Source organism: Zootoca vivipara, chromosome 9 (assembly GCF_963506605.1).
Source record: "Zootoca vivipara chromosome 9, rZooViv1.1, whole genome shotgun sequence".
NCBI lineage: Eukaryota > Metazoa > Chordata > Lepidosauria > Squamata > Lacertidae > Zootoca > Zootoca vivipara.
In genome coordinates this window covers 44174303-44201191 of record NC_083284.1, presented here as the reverse complement: position 1 = coordinate 44201191, position 26889 = coordinate 44174303, and the positions used below count along the sequence as shown (strand labels likewise).

The 26889-nt window shown below is 41.3% G+C and overlaps 1 protein-coding gene across 3 annotated transcripts in view; it reads right to left on the bottom strand.

Moving 5' to 3' along the window:
• Positions 1-270: 270 nt before the first annotated feature.
• TLL1 (tolloid like 1) overlaps positions 271-26889 on the bottom strand; it is a 127705-nt gene continuing 101086 nt past the window's right edge. For 2 of the 3 annotated variants that reach the window (XM_035112116.2, XM_035112117.2), the window contains 10 exons: positions 25210-25355; positions 23376-23571; positions 20809-20934; positions 18870-19030; positions 18174-18354; positions 7283-7408; positions 6434-6561; positions 3495-3708; positions 2732-2982; positions 271-1439 (listed from right to left, as the gene is read on the bottom strand). In XM_035112116.2, the coding sequence (XP_034968007.2) occupies positions 1305-1439; positions 2732-2982; positions 3495-3708; positions 6434-6561; positions 7283-7408; positions 18174-18354; positions 18870-19030; positions 20809-20934; positions 23376-23571; positions 25210-25355 (1664 nt within the window). In that variant the 3' untranslated portion in view covers positions 271-1304. Of the gene's footprint in view, positions 1440-2731; positions 2983-3494; positions 3709-6433; positions 6562-7282; positions 7409-8440; positions 11763-18173; positions 18355-18869; positions 19031-20808; positions 20935-23375; positions 23572-25209; positions 25356-26889 lie in introns of those variants that run through there. The other variant, XM_035112118.2, reaches the window with a different exon arrangement.

Sequence of the window (26889 nt, the reverse complement as noted above, 5' to 3'; positions counted from 1 at the left end):
AAGAATTCTAAGGCAATAGTAGTAGTTGTTGTTCCACAGGGCTAGTGCTGCCGTTGCAATTATCTTTTTCACATGCTAAGAAAGTCTGTTCTTCTTAAGATGCAGCCAGGCATAGTGAGACATTCAGGATCTGCAGATTGTTGGCTCAAAAGATCTAAAACATCTTGCGTTGTGGTTATTTTTTTAATAATATGTTCATGGAATAGCACCATAGAAATTATCTTTGCCATCACAAAAGTCTTATTTCCAGAAAACACCCACCCACCCCCTTTTGTCCCCAATTGCTGAGAAATTCGTTTTTGGAAACCAACTTTTTAATATTGACTGGTTTAAAATCAAAAAATAAAATGAAACCATTCACAAACATTTGCAAGGAAATGCTGAGCAGCAGCTCATTATGACCAAAACGAAATCCATTAACTGGTTTTTCGGATTATCCTGGTCCTGGTTACTTCTGTTGTTTATTGAATAAAGGTCCGCAGCAGGCTTGTAAAAGACTCAGTCTCATGAGTACTTAGTGTAAAATTTAAGAGGTCAGCAGGTATGGAGTCCTTCAGCAATAATAAACTCAATGTTCTCAGTAAATGACAACGTCCAAAGTCTGGATGTTCCCATAATGTTGATGAATGTATAACGCTTCAGACATTCCAATATGTTGCTATGATCAACTCTAAAGTTTCAACGATTTCGCAGATGTAGTTTTCCAGTTTTCATGACATTAATGCGTTGGTGGGACAGATGAATTACGAGTGCATAATAATCTCAGAAGATCTCCCTCCCCCTTTTTTTCCTGACTTTTCTTTGCATTCACTGTATCTTGGATATATCACCAAAGCGATTAAAATAAGAAAAATATAAGGACAACGTTTGTTTTTTTGAGTGCATGACCTGCAGAAGGTAGGCATTTCCAGCTCCCTTCCTGGACACCAGTCACTTGTCAAGAGTCTGCAGGGTCATTTCCCCTGTATCTTAACTGGTTGAGTATGCAGGCAACTATGACATTTGTCAAGCTGTGAGCAAAGCTCTTATAGTCTCCTTGGAAGCATGCAGCGCCCCTCCGCTGGCTCCACGCCTGAGACCACACGTCATCGCCATAATGTCTGTTCCTCTAGAACAGGAATATATTTAGCAGTGAGATGTTTCAGGTTTCCTTCAGTTTGGACGCATGGTGTAAAAATGTTTGTTTACTAAGAATGTCAGTCTTTATATATATAAAAAAACACAAAACGAAACAAAACCCACCCACCCCTCTCTCCGCAACAGTCACTCTTTCTGTCTCATTTTGTGGCCTAATGGATCTTCTGTTATTTTTTGGTGTGAACAATGTCTTGATGTTTTATGCTTTTGTATCGTATATGGAATCCTTTCTTGTTGATTGTATCATCCGTGTGAAAATGAAGTAAAATAGAATCACCTGCTGAATAAATCTCTTCTTGCGGCTGCAGAGAAAGGAGGGGAAAAGGGGGTTGCCAAGGTTACCATGAACACATTTAAGCATGTTGCAACAATTAACAGTATGGTCTTCCTTTCTCTAGAAGAGGCCACAGTCTGCTGATATTTGTTCTGCTATCAACACTGAATGGAGTTTGGGGACCCCTGGAGTAGTGCTTTGAGAGCACACTTGCTTCTGAGGCTCAAACTACACACCAAACAGAGCTTAATTCTTTCATTTGTGTTGTTGTTGCTGCTTAAAACTAATGCACCCTGGAACCAGGCTACATATGATTGGGAAAGTAATGGGTGTGTGGCTGCTGTACTCTTACACCTGTCATTTTTCAGCTCAGAATTACTCTCCTCTTTGTGGTAAAAGCAACTTGGGAAGGGCAACTTTGAGCTGAAAGGGGAAAAGAATTAAGCAGACACTCTCTGCTTAGCATACTCTGATAGTGATACTTGCTCCATCTTGACTGAGGACCATGCTGAGAGATAACTATAATTTCAAAGTTCAGGTTGTGCTACCCATAAGGCACATACTACACTCTCCTTTCCATTACACCCAACCAAAACTTTATTTGAAGTGTTTAGTTCCCCCTTGGAAGAGTTCTCTACTTGAAATAAACTAACTCACATTGAAAAGTTCCTCCTAAGTTTCTCTTGAGGTGGAAAACCCATGCACAGAACCTTCTGAAACTGTTTAGATTCATCTCTCAGAAAAGTTCTTTAAAAGCAAGATCAGGGAAATATAATGAATTTAGTATTGATTAAATATTAAATGAACTAGATGGCTTTCACCAAGGAAACACAAAAGTGGCTTTTATATCATGTCTTGCTTTTAGCATTCAGTGATGAAAGCAGAATGAATTTCTAAAATTCTGGGTTTTCTTTTCTCACCTTGAAGAAGAAAAGCAGCCTTGTCAAAAGAGGCATTACTTAATGTTGTTAACTTCAATGAACATATAGGTTATAAAGGCCAAAACATTGGCAGAAGTACAATACGTCCCTTTACATACACTTTGCTAAGCAGAAGCAGTGGGGCTTTGATACTTCTTTTTATCTCAAATAGGGAACCCTATCACAGCACCGCAACCTGCTTTTAAACTCAGGGGAGTTTTTTTAAAAAAAGAGCAGGTTGTGATGAGGTGTATAGGGATGTGTTTCTATTTCTGCATAGAAAAAGACATCAAAAGGTTACTTGGGCATTAGCATCTATATTTCACATCCATGGAGAGTCATTTTATTTATTTAAATTTGGAAGAGTCTTGATCATTGGAATAACTTCAAGATTACATACCCCTGATCCACAAAACCGACCAAGCCTCAGAGAAGTTGTATCATGACCGTCAAAGAGCTCTAGGTAGTCATAACCACAGTCTGCTTCTTCCTCCACCTCAAAAGTCTGAAAAGTTAACTCTATTCGATAACCACGGTCTGTTACTATTAGCCATTCACAATCCGCTTGAACTGGATAGTTGTTGTCACCAAACTGAGCATGAGAGTAGAGATCTCTTGCTTTGCTCTCAGCTTTCAGTCGACCCCCACACTCTGCAAAAAGGAAGAAATACATATATATATTTATTTATATCAATTTTGTTTTAAAAGGAACCACCCATAATTTCCCACCCTGTGTTTCTGAATTATCATGGTGCTAAGAATGATACTAGAACCACCGCTAGGGGCCAGTATAAACCAAGGAATTGAAATAACAAGGAACTAGAAATAATATTTGACCTGGGGAAAAATAACAGACATCAAGATGTTGGCAGCTGCTTTTTCTAACAGATTTTTGAGTGTCTGAAGGATGCAATGTGCTTCCAGTGTTGAAGCCCCATATTTCATATTCATTAAAAAGCACATTGGTCAATACTACCAGTTTTTGTTCCATCAATAATAAAAAGACAGAGGACATTAGAAGCATAGGCAATAATGTTGTATTAGGAACATGTAACTAATATTTGCTCCCCTTTCTAGTTAATGGAAATGTAGCCCAGATTAATATTTGCCCCCGAACAGCTGGAAACATTTATAAACGAAAGGAGCAGGATTTATTTTTATACCTGTAGTGTGAGTAGCTTGGAAGCCTTTTCTCTGTACTGATGCATCAGAGACAAACCTAAGGAACATTTTATTTCCAGTAGCAACAAGTGGATCTGGTATCTTACTTCCACACAAACGTCCAAGAATTGGTGACTTCTCTGTTTCCCCATCAAAAACTTCCAAATGGTCGTAGGCACATTCTTGATGTTGCTCAATTTCAAACTCATTAAAAACCTGAAAAGTTAAAGTATTGATCCATTACTTCAGGTGTGTTCTGAATGTGAAGCTGAGGTCAGGTCCATGCTATAGTTTTGCTACTCTGGGCATTTTGGATTTTTAATGTCATGCAACTTTTATAAGTAGTGTAATAATGAACTAACAAAGAAAGTGGGTTGGATCCAGACTCTCCCATGGCCATGGTAAAGGTAAAGGGACCCCTGACCATTAGGTCCAGTTGGTGACCGACTCTGGGGTTGCGGTGCTCAACTCGCGTTATTGGCCGAGGGAGCCGGCGTACAGCTTGCAGGTCATCTGGCCAGCATGACAAAGCCGCTTCTGGCGAATCAGAGCAGCACACGGAAACGGCGTTTACGTTCCCACTGTAGCGGTACCTATTTATCTACTTGCACTTTGACGTGCTTTCGAACTGCTAGGTTGGCAGGAGCTGGGACCGAGCAATGGGAGCTCACCCCGTCGCAGGGATTCGAACCGACGACCTTCTGATCAGCAAGCCCTAGGCTCTGTGGTTTAACCCACAGCGCCACCTGTGTCCCCGTGGTCGTGGTAGCCTTTCCTAAAAGGATAGGAAGGAGCAATTTTTGCCCATTTCTCCTTCCAGAGAGTCCCTCAACCATCTTGAGCAGATGGGTGGGGGTAGAGGGAGCTGAAAAGCCAGTACGGAATCTTCACAAAATGTCTCCTTTCCTGGATTGCCAAAGGGATTCCTCCACCAGATCAAAAGTCTTCCATGGTCAGAAGGTTCTCATTGAATGCAATTGTACCATCACAGCAGAAGTTAGCCTGTTGTTGTTGTTTTAAAAAAACCTCATGTACGAAATTAAATGTTAAAGAAGAGACTCGTTCAGGGCAATCCTGTACATCAGGCACCCCCAAACTGTGGCCCTCCAGATGTTTTGGCCTACAACTCCCATGATCCCTAGCTAACAGGACCAGTCGTTGGGGAAGATGGAAATTGTAGTCCAAAACATCTAGAGGGCCGACATGAGGGGGGTGCCTGCTGTACATGTTTATTGGATGTAAGCCCCACTGTGACCAATGGGGCTTACTCTGAGTGTGTTTAGGGTTGCAACCTGAAAACTCTTTATGAAAAGGCCATTTCACAACAGTTTTAGAAAGAAAGAAGGATTCCTCTCATAGTGTTCTGATGCATGCCTGGCATGGGCTTTCCTGCATCTTTTTCTTCGCTTTCCTCCCAGTCCCATCAGGCAGGGAGCAGCAGCATCTGAGGAACTTTCTAGTACAGCAAGGCAATGTATTAAGAGGCAATATTTAAAAGCGACGAAACCAAACGAAAGTCAAGTGGAGAGCAAACAGAACTGCTGTCGAGTTGTGTCTGGGACAATAAAGCAGCTCTAATCTACTGAATCCCCAGTGGAAGCCATCCAAAGTACAATGAGATGCCAGTTTATGTTAACAGCTGCCCTTGAGGAACTTCATGTAGCTCAAGTGCCGATGTTTTGGCAGTGGAGAGAAAACAGTCAGAATAATCACAAAGCACTGCAAACTGAAACACCGATACTTTCCTGGCTTTTAATTTTTTAGGAAGATTAGGCATCTGTAATAGAAGGGAACTGCAGATGCACCATAAACAGCTGTACAGCTATCCCAGTTGCTACTCATAAATTTTGCTCAACCAGACTATTCTCATATGACCAAGTATTGTGCTATTTGGATACAGAAAAGCTCCGCAAGAAGCTGGTTAAAAACAGAACTCATTCCATTCAAACTGAGAGCTAGGCTGCATTTTAATCTAAAAGGTGCTATATTGCACTGTGCATCACCTGAATGGTAATGAGAAGACGATCGTCTCTTGTCTAAATTACGCATGCAGTGCATGAGTATAGTACTTGTAGAAAATAATCCCTAAAAAATGTTTCATAGAATCATAGAGTTGGAAGGAACTCTGAGGGTAATTGAGTCCAACCCCCTGCAATGCAGAAATATGCAGGTGGCCCATATGAAGATCATATCCGTGACCTTGGTGTAACAAAACTTTCATACTCTTTCTAAAGGAGACCATAATGGGGATATTTCACAATCATAACTCTCATCATCCCAAAGTATTGGTAATCAGTGCCTGATTTGTGTATAGGCTAAGTAGACTGAAGCCTAGGGCCTCTAAATCTAGGGGGCCTCCCCTGCCCCCCCACCCCCCAGTGGGCAGTCTCCCCTCTGCCAAAATTGCAAACCCAAGACTTCATGCGAGGGCAGGACAACTCAGGCCCAGCAACTTTAAGACTCAGGGCCAGCCAGTGGTGCCCAATTTGAAACTCTGGGGCCCCACTTGAATTTTTATGGGGCCCCAGTTTACAGCCAAAGTCTGCAGAGATATAAATAAAATCCATCTAGATTGCCCTGTTCCAATTGCCTTAAGGCCAGCCCTGATGAGACTGTGCAGGGCTTGGACTGACAAGCCCTGCACCTTCTAGGTCCCTGGTGCCACTATTCAGAGTACAGACTCCAGGACTCCAGAGCCAGCAGGCCCAGAGTCAACAACCAGCTGTGGTATGTGTTGTCTGCGATTGATAGAAGTTGGAGTCTAGCAAGATCCCAAGGTCCACAGGTTCCCCATTATGGTGTGAAGGAAGCTTTTCAACCCTGGCCTTGTATATTTAACCATCTGCCTTCAACCATGACTCATCTTAATCTTAAAACAACATTGCAATCATCTACAAGTGAACTGCAAGGGGCTTTTGCTCTTAATACAGATGCTACTTACTATTTTGATTCTGTGACCAGGAGTGGCGCTGATTTCCCATGTGCATTCCTTCCTGCTTGGATACTTGTCAGGCCAGTTAGGGCTCGTGATAATTCCATTGGGACTATGGATCTTTTGTTCACACTCGGCTGCATTAATAATTGACAGAAAGACTGAGTGAGTCTGAATGAACATGTATACCATGTAAACAGAAAGGCATCATTTCATGGCAATGACAAAATTGTCTGGAAGTTAATCCAGGGCTAGTAATCCTCCTAATTTCATGGTCACCACCATCACCATTGGCAAACTAATTATTTAGTCTAACAGACAATAATCCATAGTTGTAGTTCAGTGTTTGACTTTGTGTTTATGGCAGTGTCCACTACAAATTATACAGAACTTTTCCATAATGGGTACAAATGCCCAAATGACTTGGGCAGCATTCAGGCAGAACATGTTTTCCTGATGTTTCCTTAAGAGATATCAGCCACAATTTATGTGATCTTTTACAGTGTGTAAAAGCAGCTTCTGGAAATCTGGTGGAAACTACTGGAAATTTAGAGCATATTTCTGTGTTATATTTTTCCGGGGGTGGGACTTGTTTGCAACCCCCCGAAAACCATGGGATGTTTGTGCTGTAATCTCACATGGCAAAATTTGGGGTGATAACCCCAGTATACAGTTCTTTTTTGCCATGTTAAAATGTAGCGCAATGTGGCAGTATATCTATCAAAAAGCCACAATTTCATAATGCACTGTAAAAGGTCCTTATTAATCGAGACAGGAAGCATAAGTATTATTACTAGTAAAAGTAACACAACAAACCTTTCAAAGTAAGCAGCTCTTTCATATACTACTGCTTCTTACCTTCCTTGCAGTCGTGTTTGTTTTCATGTAGCACAAATCCATTGCGACATTGACATACATAGCTTCCTACAGTGTTGATGCATTCATGCTGGCAGCCACCATTGTCTTTAGAACATTCATCCTTATCTACAAAATACACAGGACATTCGTTGTGAGTGGAATATCTCCTCCAGTTTCCAGAATAAGGTACAGAACGGTTTAGTTACGCTTAAGTCCAGAAAAGGGAAAAACCAAGGCACTCGTTTTAACCTCCTCCGTATGCCCATTCATTGCTCAACCTGCAACTTAGTGCGATGGCCATTCTCAAGCAAACCATTAACACCCAGGCCAACAATCCACTGCCCGTATTTAATTTTTAGTGCAAAGCCCAAAATGCCTCCCCGCTCTTACAGCTCCACCTTCAGGCCACAAAACTGGGGAGGCATTGGGAAAGTCCCCCCCCCCATCCTGAGGGGAAGCAAAATAAATTCTAGAAATAAACAAGGGACTATGGCTTTACAAAGAAGAGAGGGTTCAATGAAGGTCACCATAATTTCCACCACAATGCCTTTTGAATGACACTACACCCAAGTGAGGCATTTGGGGGAAGATGGTGCCGTCTCAGTAAACACCCTGCTCTGTGAACATCTAGAATTTCTTATTTCTGATCCCCATACTCTATTTCAGGCATGTCCAACAGGTAGATCGTGATCTACCGGTAGATTACTGGACGTCTGCGGTAGATCACTGGCTCCCCCCAAAGAAGCTGAACAACTGTGGCACCCCTAAAAAAAAGCTCAGCATTTTACCTCCTCCCTGAAAAAACTCAACAGCTTTGACCCGAACCCCCCCAAAAGGGGGTAGATCATTGCCAGTTTTTAACTCTGTGAGTAGATCACAGTCTCTTGGGAGTTGGCCACCCCTGCTCTATTTTATTTCTCTCATTTCATCCTGACCCAACCCATTTGGGGGGGGGGGTGGTACAAAAGAGAAAAGACTCTCTGAGGGGGGGAATGGACCCATGTCTATAATTTTAAATTATAACTAATTTTCTTTGTTCCAACAATGTTTCTCCAGAAGGTGTGGCAGCAGGTTAATTTCATTGTACACAGGTTGTACATTGACAATAAATATATTATTATTATTATTATTATTATTATTATTATTATCATCATCTGAGTTTATGCTGGGTGCTCGACAAAACCTCCCCTTGCTTTACAGTCCCAAACAGGAAGCAAAAACATTGCTGATTAGTCCTCTGAAGGGCTGCGTTTGGCTTCATGGGTCACGACTTGTCCAGTTCTAATCAGTACTATTTAGATGCACGCAAAAACAAAACAAAACAAAAGTATTGGATTTATACCAGTGGCATTTTGGCAGCAGTACCAAAAGGGAGGCGAAATAAAATTAGGCTGAACAAGATTGCAAGCTCAGCACATGCTGGTACTTCTTAATAATACATTGTGATTTATTACAGTTTTTCCCTCTCGAGACAGTGACAAAGGCACTTTGATCGCAAGGAATCTGGACATGGCATAACACCTTAAAAAGCAAAACATATTTAAACAGTACATTAAAGAAATAGATGTTATGTATTGCAGGAAAATCTGCAACATGGCAGGCAGTAGTACTCTGTTTGCTGAGACAGTAATCCTCTAAAAAAGCTTTTAGTGTGTTAGGCGTAAAGCAGGGTGGGGGTGGGGGTAATGTGAGCTGAACTAAACAGCATAAAAATTCATTTGCAAGGAGAAAAGCCAAACTAGATTAACAGGCAGTCATTCCAGCAAGACAGAGGCATCTGCTGCCCCCATTCAGCTGTTATTATTTTAGGTGGGGCTGATCCATTAAATCAAAACTGGCAAGACTTATTTCTGAAACATATTCAAAATGACACACCACACTAGATGTTTGTAAGGCCCTCTCTTTTCAGCAAAGCTAAAATAATCAAGAGTTGTTGATGGTTATATCAGAGACTGGAGGACAGTGGCACAGCGGAGGCAGAATGAAAAGAAGCAGAGCTCCAGGACTTTTCTCAGAGCAGGAATGACAATGTCTTCTACTGGAGTGCTAAAGTTACCAGCAGGCCTTCCTTGCCATGTGGCGATAACAAGGCTTTCAAGTTCATTAGCTGCAGATTAGTACTGTATAGAGGAACAGATTCATGCAGAGAATGAAGAAGCTCATCAAGCTGAGAGTGGGCACCTCTTTCTTTTTACTCGGTTGGGGCTCCTACTTCATGCCAGCCATGTAAATTGTGACACTTATTTGCGAGATGGCTGGCATTTCTGGTTGAAAGCAAGAGGACTGCATTTCAGCTGGCTGAAGGTATTTTGTTAAAGTTCAATGTGTTTTACAGATGGAACAAAAGCAGCTCGGCTGGTGGGGCAAAGCCACAAATGCTAACTTCTGGGCAGCGTCATTGCAGCTACGTACCAAGAGGGAGAGGTGGCAGGGAGCTCAGGACCATGCAGTGTCACACTGGCAAAGCCATTCTGGCACTGCTGCCAGTGTGTGCCCACACAGCCTTGACTCCCTCACACCTCACCCCCTCTCCATTCCAACAAGTGGCAGCAACATACCTGCCAGGAAGGTAGCTTTGCAACTGAATGCCACTGGCAGAACCACTTCTGAAATTAAACCTATGCAATGTGAAGTGAGCCCCACTGAGCTTACTCCTAAGTAAACTATGCATAGGATTGCAGTGACTGTGACTGGGTATTAAGCTATGTATTGAAAAGAGTGTGTGTGTTTTGTTTTAGGTGCAATGCATACTGGGGTCGTATGGCTAATAGGGGCTGGATATAGCACTACAATGCTGTTACAGAAATGCAAATTTAGGGAGGCAAAGCCCCCCCCTTCATTAGGACACAGTAAAGGAAGTGTTATTGTCTGAACAAGAACAGCATGCAGTTATTTTATGTCATAGCTGGTACTGTACAGCCAAAATCACTGCACATTCACAAACTGCCTTTTACCATCAGTTTCTGGCAACAGCTTTTTATTTGCCCTGTGTTCTTTGTCCCTCTTCTTTAACTGAAACTTGCGTACAGTAATCCAAAGGAACAAAATAGCTGTATTGTCCAGCACTCCAACATCCTACATGCTGAAATGTATGACCCACACAGAATCCTCTTCAAGAAGCTTGGAGGGATTTCACACATCATCAGTTATTGGAAATAACTTTCTCTAGTACTCCTTTTCCTGCAGATATTTTCTCTGTGTGTGTTTCACCATGTGGGAAAGCCTTTGTAAAAACTACACAGGATTTTCACTTCCTGGCGAAGAGTCCCTTCTATAAGCTAACGACACAAGCTTTGTCTCACCCTACAAAAACACAAAGAGAAGGGACCAAGTTCTATGCGAAGTTTCTGCCGGCCCAATACAAATGTGGTCTGCCAGCAGGCTACTGACTTGCGGGGTTCTGAAAATGTTAACTAATCTAAATGCTAGGCTGCAATTTAATGAGATAGAAATGTGCCGTTTACATTTGTGATCATGCAGGGATCAGGAAAGCCAGCATCCGAAGAGCCCCCTACATGCAGACATTGGACTCCAGCCAAAACAAATGAGCATTAATTGGTGGAAAGATTCCAACTTAAGACTGTTGAAGTTCATCCTGAACCCTAGAGCAAAAATACAGGTATACCTATTTAGTCTGAGAAAGCTTGCTTTTTATCTCTTTAGAAAGCAAACCTGTGACAAACTTTCTCCTGCAAAAGGTAATGGGAAAGGCAAACAGAGAACTGATCAGGGAATGGTGACCTGTCTAACATTTCTTCTCCTTAACAAGCAGTTGTCTAACAAACCAGTCAAATGTATAGAAAGTAAGCTCAAAAGTTCTTATTACAAATAGCAGGTCCATGAATAAAGAGCTCTAATTTCGCAGAGGCTATCAAAGCCCTCTCTGCTCAATCAAAATACCTGAAATGGAAAAGTCATGTTTGTGTATATTCAGTCAAAAGCTGTTTTGCTCAAGGTATATCTGCTTTATTGAAACGAATCTTTTGTTCCCTCTCTACCGGTGTTGTATAATGATCACAGGACAGAAAGTGAAACTTCAGCAGAATACAATAGTTTGGCACTGTTAGTGAATGGTGCAGCAAAAGTCTTATCTACATTTTACATAAGCCAGTGTAGACTTTCCATCATGTACATTCCAAATTGAAAATCTTAGAAGGGGAAAAAAATTAGTGATTAGTTAGAGAAACAAATGTTTTGCTGACTAAATGCAAACCATTTGTTGTGCTCAAGAGATGGAAATCTGTCTCCCAGTTTTGAATGGATCCTTTGTGTATTTCTTTCTGTCAGTAATTATAAAAGGGAAAGATCCATTCTCAGCAATATGTTAGATTTTAACCATTCACAAGACATAAGGTCATACCTCTGAGACCCTCAGAGGCCAGTCTGTGAATTATACGTACTTGGCCTGAAGGGACAACCTCTATCAAGTCCTTGCATGATTCAAAAACAAAAACTTTCTCCTTGCAGGCAGCTCTCTTGTCTGTAGGAAAAAATGTACCAGGATGGCACCAAAAATGAGTGACTTGAGTGATTCTTCAAACATCAATCTGCTCAAGGGCAGTTTCATTATAACTTTTAATCTGTTTATAGTAACATGATCATCGCTATTCTACAATCCCACCTCCTCTGCCAATATACAGTCATATAGGATAATGAAATGAATTCATTTTCAGAATGGAACAAAACCAATTAAAAAAAACTTATCATACAAAGAACAAACTTCACTGGAACACTGAAACTTAAGCGGTTAAACAATGTCTTTCAGCATGGAATTAAACAATCTAATTGATAAGATTTTGCTGTTGTTGCTATTTTAAACAATTAAACTTATAATACTTCTATTTATTTATAAAAGTTTCTTTTTTGGGGGGGGTGAAGTAGAATTCTGTGTTTGCTCTGCTCTGAACCCACTGCAGTCTATCATATGTTAGTATTTCCTCTTATGTATCCAATGATCCTCTAGATTTGGTTTCCTAGTATATTTTTCCCTATTAAAACTTTCGCAGACTCTGGACTTTGAAGCTGTCGCTCAGGGTCAAACTAGACTGCAATGCAGGGGATCTATGATTAGGATTTTCTGTGGGTTATTCTGAAGTTTGAAGGTCTTGGGAGGATTTTATTGATGACATGTTAATTGGGTAGAGGGGTTCAACGCTTCGATCTGAGCTATTTGCTCTGTATAAATACACCTAGAGCTGCTACTCACCTTGAAAGGGAAAATACGGAGGGAACTCCCCACCCCCCTATGGGCAAATAATAGCTTCTGGTAGAAGAGTTTAAATCAGGAAAATGGAAATTGGAAAGGGTTAAATCCCCACCCCTAGTGCTATAGTCCCAGGCCAATGCTGCCATCTTCTTTGTTCTAATTTTTTTAAAAAAATATTGATCCCATGATTCTGTTTCCTAACTGAGCTGTAGAAATCCAACCAGATGGGTATGTTTTCATATAATTCACCTTTCCAAATTAAATATTTTTTTATTCTTTACGATTCATAAGATTTTTATTTCATCACCATTAGCACATACACTACAATAGTCACAATAATAGTTAATTCAGAACTTGACTTCAGTGGCCTGATAATCATCCTGACGTCTAACAAATTGCCATATGGACTTTCACTGCCTCTTGTAAGCACAAAGTCATCTTTGTACATACTGTTAGATATTTTTCAAAAGATGTCAGTGTTTTAAATTAGTATCCCGAATATACCATCTGTACATTTCTCATAGCGTGTTTTTGGCCCAGAAGGTTCTGCATGTAGCCAAGAAAAGATTACCAATGGTGTTATTTCAGTGGGAGTGTTTAGCTATATTCATACTATAGTAGCAGTTATTCAGCTCTCCATTCAGCGTTGATGTCCAGGAAATGCTATTTCCAACAGCGTCTGGCGTACAGGATTAGATTATGCTATCAACGCTACTAATTATTTAGGTTAAATTGTTTTTGAGATTCAGTAATCACTTGAACAGTCCCGCTGCCCTCAGCTGCATCAGCGTCTCCTACTCTCCTCGGTGGCTCCACCCATTATCTCATTTTTGTCTCTATGCCTGGAAATTCCTTCCAGAATGCCTACCCACAGTTTTTTCTAGAAAATTCCTCCCTCAAAAAAAAAATCAGTTTTCCCTGAAGCTCTTGGCTTAGGGGGCAATCCTTAGGGAGTGATCAGATCTGCTGAACTGAGCAGCTTAGCATACAGCAGATCTCTAGCTCAGGGGGTTCCCCAATCCTGGAGGCATGCTGGGGGCGGGGCGGACTTACATTGGCTCCCAAGCCTGTTTATCTTGGTCACATGACCTGTAACTCCAAACACACAATGGACGTCAGTGGAGGGGACATGATCCTCAGGAGCAGGCTCAGCCGGCAGCCCTGGCCACACTGCCAGGATAGACAACTCAGGATTTGGTATAACTCCCGGCCAATTGCACAGCAGGATATAAGTTGCACATCTGCCAGCCTCAGTTCACTTCACTTCAGCCTTCCTGCAATAAGGTGTAGCCCACTCAGGAGAGGGGCTCAGGCAATTTGCGCTTGGGGAATCCGCTCCACCCAAACCGGACACTTTGAGCACTTGTCTAACAGAGACCAAACACCCCAGGAATGGAAACAAACAATGTGTTTATGCTAACATATCTCTTTCAGGCTTCTTTTTTCAGCAGTAATGTGGCAGCTGCAGTCTAGAGCAGTGTTTCTCAACCAGTGTGCCTCCAGATGTTTTGGGACTACAACTCCCATCATCCCTAGCTAGCAAGACCAGTGGTCAGGAATGATGGGAGTTGTAGTCCCAAAACATCTGAAGGCACACTGGTTGAGAAACACTGATCTAGAGAGTCAAGAAAAGCAGCAACCACTCACAAGGAGTTGCAGCCATGGAGACAGAAAACAACATCAGACTAGGAGGAGGGTCCCCCAGGGGATGCCTCAACAACACCCCTGTTCCTTATGTGGATGGCCAGTAATAGCCATGAACAATCCCATGCAGTGGTCAGCCCAGCCTTCCAAATAGCCCCGCAGTGCCCAGGTGTTCTGGTCACTCTGGGGTGTGAGGAAAATGCCAAGCCCCCACCCCAAACACAAGCACCACCTGCCTGCCCTGACTACTACATGCTTTGGAATTGCTTTGCAGGGGATCTGGAGTACCAGGACACCAGGGATACATGGAGGGGTTGACAGTCCCAGTGGGGCTTACTCCCCAATTACTTTGGGATTTCAGCCTGCAAGGCTGAATATTGTTTGAACTTCAGAAATGAACAGGTATTTTCTGAAAGGACATTCAAAATTTAACTCACTGTGAGCATTCGGGGTATAAAGCCATCATAAAAGAATCCAAACAATTCGTTGAATTAAAATAATAAGCTAAATTTCATCAGATGAGCCTATTTTCTGTGTTTTGCAGAAAATACATATACAGTGGTACCTTGGTTGTCAAACTTAATCCGTTCCGGGAGTCTGTTTGAGTCCCCAAACCATTCGACAACCAAGGCGCGACTTCTGATTAGCTGCAGCAGCTTCCTGCAGTCAAGCGGAAGCCACATCAGACATTCGGCTTCCGAAAAACTTTTGCAAACCGGAACACTTACTTCCGGGTTTGGGGTGTTCAGGACAACCACGGTACGACTGTACAGACATTTCTGTGTATAGCTAGGAAACACAGAACCATCATGTTAGTTCATCTATGAATCTCTCATTTACTTGTGAGGTTTCTAAGATGAGTTTAGGGGAAGGGGAAGTATGGAATGGTGGGTAAGCAATATTATCATCACAGGAGGGGGTAAGAGACACTTGATGTCTTGCTCCTGCTCAGCCCTCCCTCAACAGAGATTTGAGTAGCTATGTTGACCTGTCCTCGCATCTGGTGGTGCCATTATTTAAGGCCACATCCAACCACTGTAAAAGAAATCTGATCATGGATGAAGTTTGCTAGGGGAGCCTGTCCTTACTCAGCTTTGGCTGCTTGGGTTTTCTTCTTTTGTGAAGCACCAGATGAGGTTGGAGGGAAGGGATGTGTGGCAGTAATCCATAGAAAAAACTGCAAATTTCACCAGGAAACCAGTCCAAAATCTAGTAGCTGGATCGAGGGTTTGCATTTGATATTGGGTTGTAGGGACAGGAGATCTTGTTAGTGTACCACCCACTCCATTGCCAACCACCTCCCTCACTGAGCTGGCAGAGGTGGTTTTGGAGAACCACAGAATATTAATCTTGGAGGACTTTGATGTGCATGCCAATTCTGCTTTGGCTGGGCCAGCTCTGGACTTCATGTCCACCATGACACCCTTGAGGCTGTCTCAATTCATTGTGCCAGGAACACAACATAGAGGATTGCACAGCATATAGTGGTGAGGGCAGGGGTTGATTGTCATCACGTTGACATGGATGGACCACTCCCCAGTGAAGTTTGAACTGGTAGTGATCTGCTCCCAGAGACTGATAGAATCTGGTGGATTCTTGAATGTTCTGGGGAATTTAGCAATCCCTGGCTTAGATGTATACGTAGGTATTAAATTCTGCTTTGCTTTTATGGCTCGATGATGGGAATCCAAAATGGCATGCTACAGAAATGCAATAACCCTTTTGACCACCTACACTACACAATAAATCAGAACAACACTGAATATAAACATTTAACTGTAAGTAAACAAAGTTCTTTATAAGTCTCCATGAAACAAAGCACATATTAATCTGAGTCTGAGATTTTCTTTCCTGGTCTGCTAACATTTCTAAACAATCATAATTATTTTAAGAAACCCGCCCTTCAGGTCTGCAGTCCTTTAACCTTCTTGTCTTTACAAATTATAACTTCTGTCAGATTACTTATCTGCTTTCTTGAATTTCTAAGTACGTAACAACACACAGGCTGCACTAAATTATCCAGCTATTAGCGAAGCCGACCAGAGTGAAAACACCTTTACTTACACTTATGCTAGATAACATTTCATCAAAACTACAAGGGGGAAACTGTTGCAGTTAATTAAGTATTGCATTCTTAAGGAGCACAATCCACTGAGATATTCCCCTGCTCGTTCCAATGATATAGATGGGTGCTGCTTAAGAGCCCCACAAAGAAGTTTCCACAGTGGATCTTCCCTGTAATCTGTGGTCAGAGTCTTTAGGGTAACATACAAACATCACTTTGGAACAGGCAATCATTTTGTGCAGAAATGTTTTAAAATTTAAAACAAAAGAAACAGGAAGATTACTGTCCATCAATTGAAAGTGCATGACTTTAAGATATAGGACCCAAACCATAATCATTGATACAGTGTACAATCTAGCCCAGACATCCTGATTATTGCAATAGGGTGTTATTCAACCAAAGTGATTTTAAGCTGCATTGCCTTCAGAGTGTGGGATTTAAGCACATACTGAAATCAATTGGATTTCAAGCAGCTTAACTCTGGTTGGAGCACACTCCTGCAGGCTGTTCCAAAAGCTAGCTAAAATGGAAAAGCTGAACTACATTCTATGACTGAAGGACTTGACCCTTAGAATGTGATTTACAGAACAATACACCGCCACTATTCCAATCCACCAGGTTGGAGGGGTTTTGGATGAGGTAGAAATGGTCCTCCACTCAGCCTTGCCTGGTTCTGTTGGCAAAGTAGCTCTACTGATAAGAAGAGCCACAATGCAGCTGCCCAAATGGTAGACACAACCTATTGGTGGTATCTACTGCATGTCAGCAGAAACCCCTGTAATGAAGTATGCTGGGTGCAGGAAAGGAAGGAGTTGGACTGGCACATGATGGCAACACCTCTTCGCTGCACCAGACTGGGAGCCGATGTAGCAAACAGACATTCTTCCTCCTCCAGCCTGGCTGGGGTGAGTCAATGGATGTAGCTGGGGCTATGGCACTCTGCTAAGCCTCACCATGGCCAGCCAGGGATTCGGATTGCAGTTTTCGGAATCTACTTATTTCAGGGTTGTTGTATTAAGGATGGTTTATTTACTTAAAATGTAAAATAAATGTGTTTGACCCAAATACACAAGTTTGTTTTAGTGTATTGGGACTTCATGTCAGGGGTCATAAGGCTTCTGTCTTGATAAAGGGGAAATCTTTCCTGTTTCCTAGGTGCCACAAATATTAACATCATCAAACCCTTTTGCTTGCCTCTTCAACTTCCACTTAGCCCTTAGTAGAGCTCAGACTTTTTATGAAATTTGACTTGTGGTATCATATGCATAAGCCACATTAACCTCTTCCAGAATGTGCAACCAGGACAAAGTATTTGGAAATGTCAATTTAGCCATAAAAATTTCCCATACCTAAAATTATTAGAGGGAGATTTTCTCTTTCTCTGAAATTTCATGTAAAAAATGGTATCTGTTTGGGTAAGTGCTCCTTTTATGTTATGCTTCTCTACCTTTCCTAGGTGGAGAAACTTTAGAAAACAGGAAAGGGTATTTAAAATGAGTACCAAAGTGATACTAAATCAAAGATCCATTTATAATGTGATACCCAATGTTGCACTAAGAGGAAATCTATTCAAGCAATGACACTCCCTTCCTCGCCTTTCCTGAAGACCCCTACTCGCCCCCTTAAAACTGCTCTGACGTCCATTCTTTTTGCAGGCAGATTCAAATAGATACCATTCATATTCTTTCTAAAAGAAAGCTAGCATTACTAGGACCATAAATGAGATATTCAGAATCTGGTCATGTATGTTTCCCTTTCATAATCTTCCTCTTCATTATCATTATGGCTGTCTAAATCTTACAATTAATATTATATTTGTTTTGTTGAGTAGAAAATTAAAACTAAACATGTTAAGAGAATGTTCATTCATCAGCATCAATGACCAAAAAGTGCAAGCAAAATTTTTCCCTAGATTGCAGACACCATAAACAACACAGAATTCATAGAGACTGCACCCAAGGTGTTTGTTTTAATACCTGAAAAGAAGTGAGCCTTGAAACCCTTTTTTGAGACTGTGTTATCCGACCTGAACTCGATTCTCATGTTGTTATATTGTGATGTGATAACTTCAGGCACTTCTGTACCACAAAATTTGCCATGCAGTTTGGAATCAGAAGAAAGGCCACTACGGATTTCTACATAATCATATTTACACACCTGAGAAATGAAAGATCCAGTATTAGTCAAATAATAAGCCATATTTTGTGTTTATATTTTATCTATAACCTTGGATATAGATAAAAATAGACAGACTTTACAACAATTTGCTGCTTTTTTTCCTGAAGTTTGCTCACACAACACTGTATTTTACCCACCATGAATAGTTTTACTGGAGGCCTCTGGGGTGAAGAGACCAGAGTTAACATCGTATTGGAGGTGTATTGGACATTCGCTTGCCCAAGTGCTAGAGATTGTCATATTGTGATAATATTTAATATTTCCTTTAACTAACTACTAACCCAGGATCCTAGTCTAGTTAAGCTGTTTGAGAGTGTAAGGGTTTTTCCCCCAGGAATATTCCCAGGCAATGGGAAAAAAGGATTACAATGGCCATTTTTCACTCCATGCAATATGGTACCATATTTGTAGGACATATGTATGCTTAGAACTTAACAATTCTGCCACTATTGATTATGTAATCAGGCATTAGTATCTGTCTTCAGTTAACTTACTTCATTTCCTTCCAATTCAAAAAACTCAAACTTCACTGAGATTCTATATTGGGTGGGAGCAACCACCTGCCACACACAGTTTTTATTAGGAGGATATTCTTTGGGCCATCCTGGTGTTGTTATAGTCCCATTCAACTTTGTCAAAAGTCCTCCGCAAGCCGCTGGAACAAAAGAGAAAGAAATCCTATTACTTATTTACAGACCCAAGAAACCACATTTTGGGAGATGGACTGATTGCTCATATGGCAATATGGATCAGACAGACCAAACCAGAGACCCTCACAATTCAAAGCCAGTTCATACTGCCACCTGGCATCGATATACTGCATTTGGCAAAATGTGGAAGCAAGATTGGGCTCTCATACATGTTTGTTCTTCACAACATACAGCACATCTTGTGTGAAATATGTATGCGAATCTGCTCTGTCACCACGATCCAGCCTCCTCCCATTTTTTAAAATAGACTGATTTTGTAGCAAGGCATACTTGCATACTAATAAATCACATATGCATGAGTGCATTTTGTGTAAATCAATGCCTATATTTTATATGTTGAAGAAGAAGCTGACTCCCAATGCTTTACCATTTGAAATATGGGGGTACTGTGAAAATCAGTCCACAGAGAAAAGAAGCAAGCTTTTATTAGAATGTTCTTCAACTGATGTTGAGATCCATCAGTACATATAACGTGCACAGTAATAACATATTAAATTTCCATACACAGTTCATATTGTATACCAGCACAGTTATGTCTGTCTCATGACTTTCAGTTCTTGAACGTCCATTTTAGTGTATGAACATTAAACCTAGAGATTCCACATATTTCAAATGCATATTTGCAGACATACATACAGTAAGCCTGCAACTTAGGTGGGGCTCAGGTTCCAGGAATTGCGCCTAAAGCCGAAATCGCATACAATCGTGCCTTGGTTGTTGAACAGCAGGGCCGTCTCTAGGCCCGGGTCCGGTGGAGCGGGGCACCAGGGCGCCAGGCCACCAGGGGCGTTGCTGCGCCCGCTGCGCCCGCTGAGAGGCACGGCAGAGGCTGCCCCAGGCGCGCCTCTCAGCTGTTCAGCGGCTTCAGGCCCTACGGCCAAGCTGGGTTGTGCAGGGCTCCAGCCCTCCAGGCGGCAGCCACGCTGCGCCCGCCCGCCACGCTGGGAAATGGGGCGGGGCAGGGGCGCCGGAGGGATCCGTCGCACCACTGCACCAGGGCGCAAGGTATGCTTAAGACAGCCCTGTTGAACAGAATCGGTTCTGGAAGTCCGTTCAACTTCCAAAACATTCAGAAGCCAAAGTGTGGCTTCAGATTGGCTGTAGGAAGCTCCTGCAGCCAATCAGAAGCCATGCCAGATGTTCAGCTTCCAAAAGAACGTTTGAAAACTGGAACACTCACTTCCAGGTTTCGATCGTTCGGGAGCCAATTTGTTTGGGAGCCAAGGCGTTTGAGATTCAAGGTATGACTGTATAGTCAAAACACATTGGGTTCAATGGTGGGTGGGACTGCCAAAGTATTTTTTCCCAGAAGCCCACCCCCATTTTGACCCCTTTTTATTTACTTTTAATTTGTTTGCTAAGTGCGTAAAGCTGAATGCGAGTAAATTAAAGTTACGCACGTAAGTTGCGGGCTTATTGTACTTAAAAAGGCTTTCCTGTCTGAAACCACATACCCGAATTCACATTCACATAGAATATGTTGAGCTCCTAAATGATCACCACATGCAATTATGGCAGATTTTGTAAAGCCACCATACTACCTATCATTGTTTTGACATGTATCTGTTATGTGGTTTATAAAGACACATGCACAAGAGTCAGTCTTGAGATAGACTCTTGGTGCACGAATGAGTTTTGGCATATCCAAGTTCCTAAATCTGGGCCTGAGTAAGCCTATAATGTAATAAATCTACAGAATCTTTGGAACACTGAGCAGCCTTACCTTCACAGCTCTTCTTGTCAGGCCCAAGCTCATAACCTGGATCACAAGCACACTGATAGCTGCCCAGTGTATTCACACACCGTTGTTCACATCCACCATTGTCAGGTTTGGCACATTCATCTTCCTCTGTGAAGAAATGGAAGGACAGAATTGCATTTACTTATCCATTTCATAGAATTTATACACCGCTTGATGGACAGAAAAACCTCAGAGTGGTTTGCAAAAAGATAAAACCGTAAAATCAGGAAAACAATTGCAACACAGCAAAACATATGGGAAGTTAAAATACTAAAACAGATTCAAATTCACATCAGCGTTAAAATAAAATCATTGCCTTCTTTGTGTCTTGGCTATAAAGAAAACACAGTGACAGCTCTTCGGATTATTTCCCTATAATTCAGATTGTATTAAGTTTCTAGCTTTAGATTTATTATAAGTGCATGATCCTTCTTTGCACAGACACTGTAGCCATTTGTGGAGGGATCTCCAGAAGGCAGTTTCTCCCTTCAGCGTGGAGATGCAGGCACTCAGTATTCCAGGCTGCTTTGGGAAATAAGAGGTCTGTGTTTGCCTCCCAGATCCCTGCCTAGACTTCTCCTCTCCTTTTGGTCCAGGGGCACAAGCACTGATCTTACATTCCTTGACTAAATATAGAGGGTGACCTGCATCTCTTTGTGGGATGTAACATATGCAGTCAAGTACAACACTTCCTGTTTGCCCAGAGTGGACACCCAGGAGTATGTTACTCCAGCCAGGAGGACATCCTGTCACACCTGGTCTGAAGCATCCTCTCCCTGCGTGTGACCAGGTAGATGGGCATGACCCTGGGAGACCCCATAAAAGAGATGGTCACACGGCCATCTTCCCTCCTCCTCCATTTTATTCCATCCCAATACTTTTGCTGTGTGCTAGCTCTCAGCCAGCAGCACATGGGCTCATTTTCCTACATGGGATGAACCCCCTCTCTTTTCTGTAACTACGAGCTAAAGCCTGCCTTCAGGGAACCTACTGTGAACTGAATGTAAGTAAACTTCTTATCATTGCTTTTAAAAAAGACTGCTGTGTCTTTATTCTTTTTAAGAGGGAACAAAGGGGATTTGCCAGGATCAAATCCAATCTGGACAAGCCACATTGGATTGCTTAAGTAAAGAGATTGAAACGAATCTACCAACTAGCTTCCTGCTATATAGCTTGAGTGAGGAAGGATAATATTTAATCAATATATCCTCTCCTACTATCCACAATGTTCCCACACTCTTTTGATGAGAAGCATGTGTTGACATCCCATCTCTGTACAGCATGGTGTGGGGCCTGAGGTGGGGCATCCTTTTGCACACAGGTATTGTACTCTACACCTGTGTGTAGAAGGTTCATGGCCTAAGAATTGTGTTGCTGATATGCAAGAATTTAGGCCACAGGAATTTAAAGGTTGTGTAAAATACTAAGAGGAAAAGGCTGAAAATCCAGCAGGGTCACTCAAAGGGCACTTTATCTCCAACAGAATGAATTTATACATTATCTTGAATTTTATACTCAAACCCAGATTAACCGAATCCTCAAATCCCACATTTTTATTCTACTGATATTAAAGGAAACAAGATGCAACAGAGAGAAAGAGGGAAATGTAGAATACAGTATTATCTCTACAAGCAGCATGACATACTTATGAACATTTCAGTCATCACTTCTTTCATCACTAGTTCTCTTGATTTCGGTAACAGTGGGTTCCGAATCATCCATTTAAAATAGATAATAAAAGCATATACCTGAGACATGATTTCCTGTCTCTGTTTGATTTTGTGACTCAGTAGTTAAGTATTTGATACAGAATCATGGTATGTCTTACGCTTTATGTGTTGCATTATTTTCATAAAAGAAAAGAAAAAACAGTTGATATTGAATAAATGTGTAAAATGTATACCTCTGTGGTTTGGTAATGTTTATATGTGTAGAGAACATGCATGGCTATAGGAGAGGGCACACACTAAGCAGTATAAAATTCTGATTACTTATCAAGGTCTGTAGAGAGGTTTGCTGTTATTTTTCGGGAACAAATCTTAGCCCCCTTCTCATTAAAAGGTTCTTAAAGCACCATCACAAATAAAATAAAGATACAATAAAGCTGCAGAGTGACCGGATAAAATGAAAAGCCGGCATTAAACAAGATGAAGCATTAAAAGCCTCTGTGAAAGCTGATACATCGAAAAGTGACAAGTTCTCAGATCTGCTGCACAGTACTGGGAAGCAGGTTCCAAAGTCACAACTATTAAGGCTCATTGGCACTCAGCAGTGGCTCTCAAGTCTTAAAGATGCTAAGACTACCAAACAATGAAAGAATAGGAAGCTAAATACAGACAAAAGTGCTACTGCTTTGGATATTCCAGACCAAAAAATAAGCAGTAGTCCCTTGAATTTAGCACACAAACAGTAGAGTTCATATAAAACGAGTGTTGTATGTTTCCTGTGGGTAAAACAAGATATGTAAATTTTAACACACTGAAAATTGGCATCTTTTTCTGAATTGCACTGTCAAGTGCAACTAGATTCTCACTTTCCAAAACTGGTACCTTTAAAAAAGTTAGCAGCAAACCCTGCTTTGTTGACTGTTCCATCAGAAACAAACTTCATCCACAGGGTATTAGAGGTAGATCTGATGTCTTCAGGTTTATCATAGCCACAAAAATGGCCAATCAAAGGACTGCTTTCACTGGTTCCATCTCGGACTTCTAAGTAATCATAGGCACAGTTGTCATGTCTCTCAATCTGCAAATACAAAGCAATACCATGACCGATATTATAGCTGGTCCTTTTTCTGCTACTCAATGTAAAACACATTTTAAAAAACCTTACTTTGGGGGTTCAGCATATCACTGAGTTTCACTGTAAACCTGATAATTATGTAGGGTTTTGTTTTGTTTTTTCAATTCCAAGGGATTGCGATATAGCATTGGCCAGTGCAAAAGCACATGAGGTTTTGCAGCAATACACATTGTACAAATGAAGCTAATTTGTAAAATGAAATGAAGGGCGTGTTCAAATCAAGAGTTAAATTGGTATAAGAGTCAGAGGTGTGGGATGAACCTGAAGCAGGTGCACAGCTAAGTCAGGTGAAGGAAAAGAAATGAGTCTTGGGGGCTGAGCGATTAAGGAAGGGTTTCACTCATTTGAATATACTACGGTTGCTTCTGGTTATCTCAAATATTCTGGTGGGTTGAATAACGATCTGAAGCAGCACTGGCTACCTAGCAGTATCCATATACATACGTCAAGGACAGCATAGCTCTTTGACCTAGTGATGGACAATGAAACAATGAACATATGATACTGGTCCATCATGCCAGCTTTGTCCTACTTGATAGGCAGTAGCCTTTCAAGCAAGAGACTTACTCAACCAACCTGCCTAAGATCCTTTATCTGAAGATGTTGGGAGCTCAACTCATGCCAGTAAACTTGTAAAGTCGGCACCCTACTCCTGAGCTATGCATGGAGGGTTCCGGTAGCTCAGTGGAAAAGTCATAACTTTGGCCTCAGCTTTCAGGCCCGATTATTGTCATGAAGTTGGCTACCAATGCTCTGATCCCTTGAGATTTCCATTCTCTAAGCTCCCATTGTTTTAAACATCTGCTGTGAGGATAACGGAGCAAGCTTATATAATAGAAAAATGCAAAAAGGTTATTCCAAACTGGAATGCAAATATCACACACACCAGCTGTAAATCTCAACCCCATGCATAAAGTATTAATGACTAGCCTTATGAAATCCTGTTTGAATACATTACATTTATGTGATGTGATATATATATATAATTGAACCCTAGGAGAGTATTCAAATCATTCTACAAAAAATATTTTCCTGACCCAAAACATGATATATAGTTCACAATTAGAGTTACAGGCTTATTCAGCAGTATATAGCATATAGCAGCAAATGACACACAGAGTTATTCTGTGTAAGGGTCAAAAATAAAATTCACAGGTCTAGGATAATTTGTAACAATTGGGCGGGAGGAACACTAATATTTATCTCTGGATAACAACAACATTCATTTGTTTAATTTTTTTCAAAAAGAAAAGAAATACATTTAGGAAAGAAATAATAGGCCTATTATTTAATAGATTCCTAATGCAGCCTTGTGGAACAGGATTAGTCATTTGTCAAAAGAAACTATTGTCAGTTTTTTTTAAAAAAAATTCCAATTTAAATACCACAGATAACATAAAATCCCTTTAATCTTCTTGAAATTTATGCAATGGGGAAAGTCTCAGTGAAAGGAAATATTAACTATAGGGGTTACATTATATAGAGAATGCTTTGTTTCTTCATTGGCTTAATGAGGATTCCCTTAAATGTCACTGTCATTTATCCACAGATGGTTTGCTCCGATCAGTTAAAAGGCTTTACCTCAAAGGCCTGAAATGTTAATCCAACATTGTAGTTCTCTGACACTGTTATTTTCCACACACATTCCTTCATTGGTCTGTAGTCATCAGGATAATTAGGAGACTGGATCTGGCCTTCATTCTTGTGTATTTCACCTCCACAAATTGCTGAAGAATACATAAGAATAATCAGGCGGAGCACATTTTCATTTATTTTTTTATTATTATTAATACTGAAAAAACTAACCCACACTTCATTGCTTAGCAATGCCTGTTAGAGGTACAATAATATAAATGAAAACCAAAGGGTCTCAGCAAATAAACCGATAATAAGAAGAGATAATACCACAGCAAAAACTGATTTTGGGGGTAAATAAATAAGCTTTTTTAATTTAAAAAAAACCACACACACAGCAGTGTCTATAGCAATAACAGTATCAAAGTCTGTCCAAGCCAATTAACCTCCTCATAAGACTGCTAAAAACCACCCATTAATTAGTACCGGAAGCTCATCAAATTTCAAGGGGGAGAGCATTTATCATTGGGTCATCACTAGAGAATATGCCCTTTTCCTAATTGCCACATAACATATTTGCTTTGGATACAGAACAGTTAGGAGAGCTTCAGCTGCTGTTCTTAGCTCACAAGTGGAATGGTATGGGAAGAGGCACTCCTTCAAATATATAGGTCCCAAGTTCTTTTGTAAATCACTACTACCACCTTGGCTTAGTAACAGATTGGCAGCCAATGCAATTCTTTTGGAATTATTGTAATATGAAAGCAGGGAGCTGAACTACTCAGCATTCTTGCTGCTACATTCTGCACTAGCTACAACTTCCAAACCAGCTTCAAGGGTAGTCTCAGACAGACCATTTAACTACTCCTTGTTCAGGAACAGCCACAGCCCACAAACCAACCAAAGCCATAAAAGACACTCTTTGCCATTGAGTCTACTTGGGCCTCCAGCAACAATGTTGGATCAGTGAGCAACCTAGCCTCAAACCTGTTATTTCAGAGGGATTGCAACTCCATCCAGGACAATCAATTCCCAGACCTAGGAACCACCAACCTACAGAAACTCAGCATTAAATTGTTGGCCTTTATCCAACCCATCCAGGGCCTGTGCAGCCTCAGCTAATGTCTTCTAAAAGTTGCATAGTTATTTTTCTCATTGACATCTGATAGGAAGGTGTTCCACAGAGTGGGTGGGACTACTGAGAAGGTCCTCTGCCTGGTTCCCTGTAGCCTCGCAGTGAGGGAACCATTAGAAGGCCCTTGGAGCTGGACTTCAGCATCTGGGCTGAATGATGGGGTGGTGATGCTCCTTCAGGTACAAGATTGTTGTATTTCTTTTATGTCCACCCTAATCTGTCTCTGCTGTTTTACTTCATATTGTAATTTTACTGTTGTTACTAGGGTTGCCAGACTCAAAAGAGAGCAGGGCAATTAAAGGCATAGAAGTCCTGTCCACTAATGAGTCTGGCAACCCTAGTTGTTACACACAGTATGCATAAACTTCAGGTTGGACTGCAGCCATAGGACATGACCCAGCAGCTTCAGTGTCTGGACCAAAACCCCACTAATGCCTGAACTTCCCTTTGTCATCTATAAGAGGGAAATGCTTGGCACCCACAATGGGAAATATCTGTGCTTTGCATGGAACATTCCCTTCTCAGAGGAAAGGAAGTCCTTAGCATGCAGA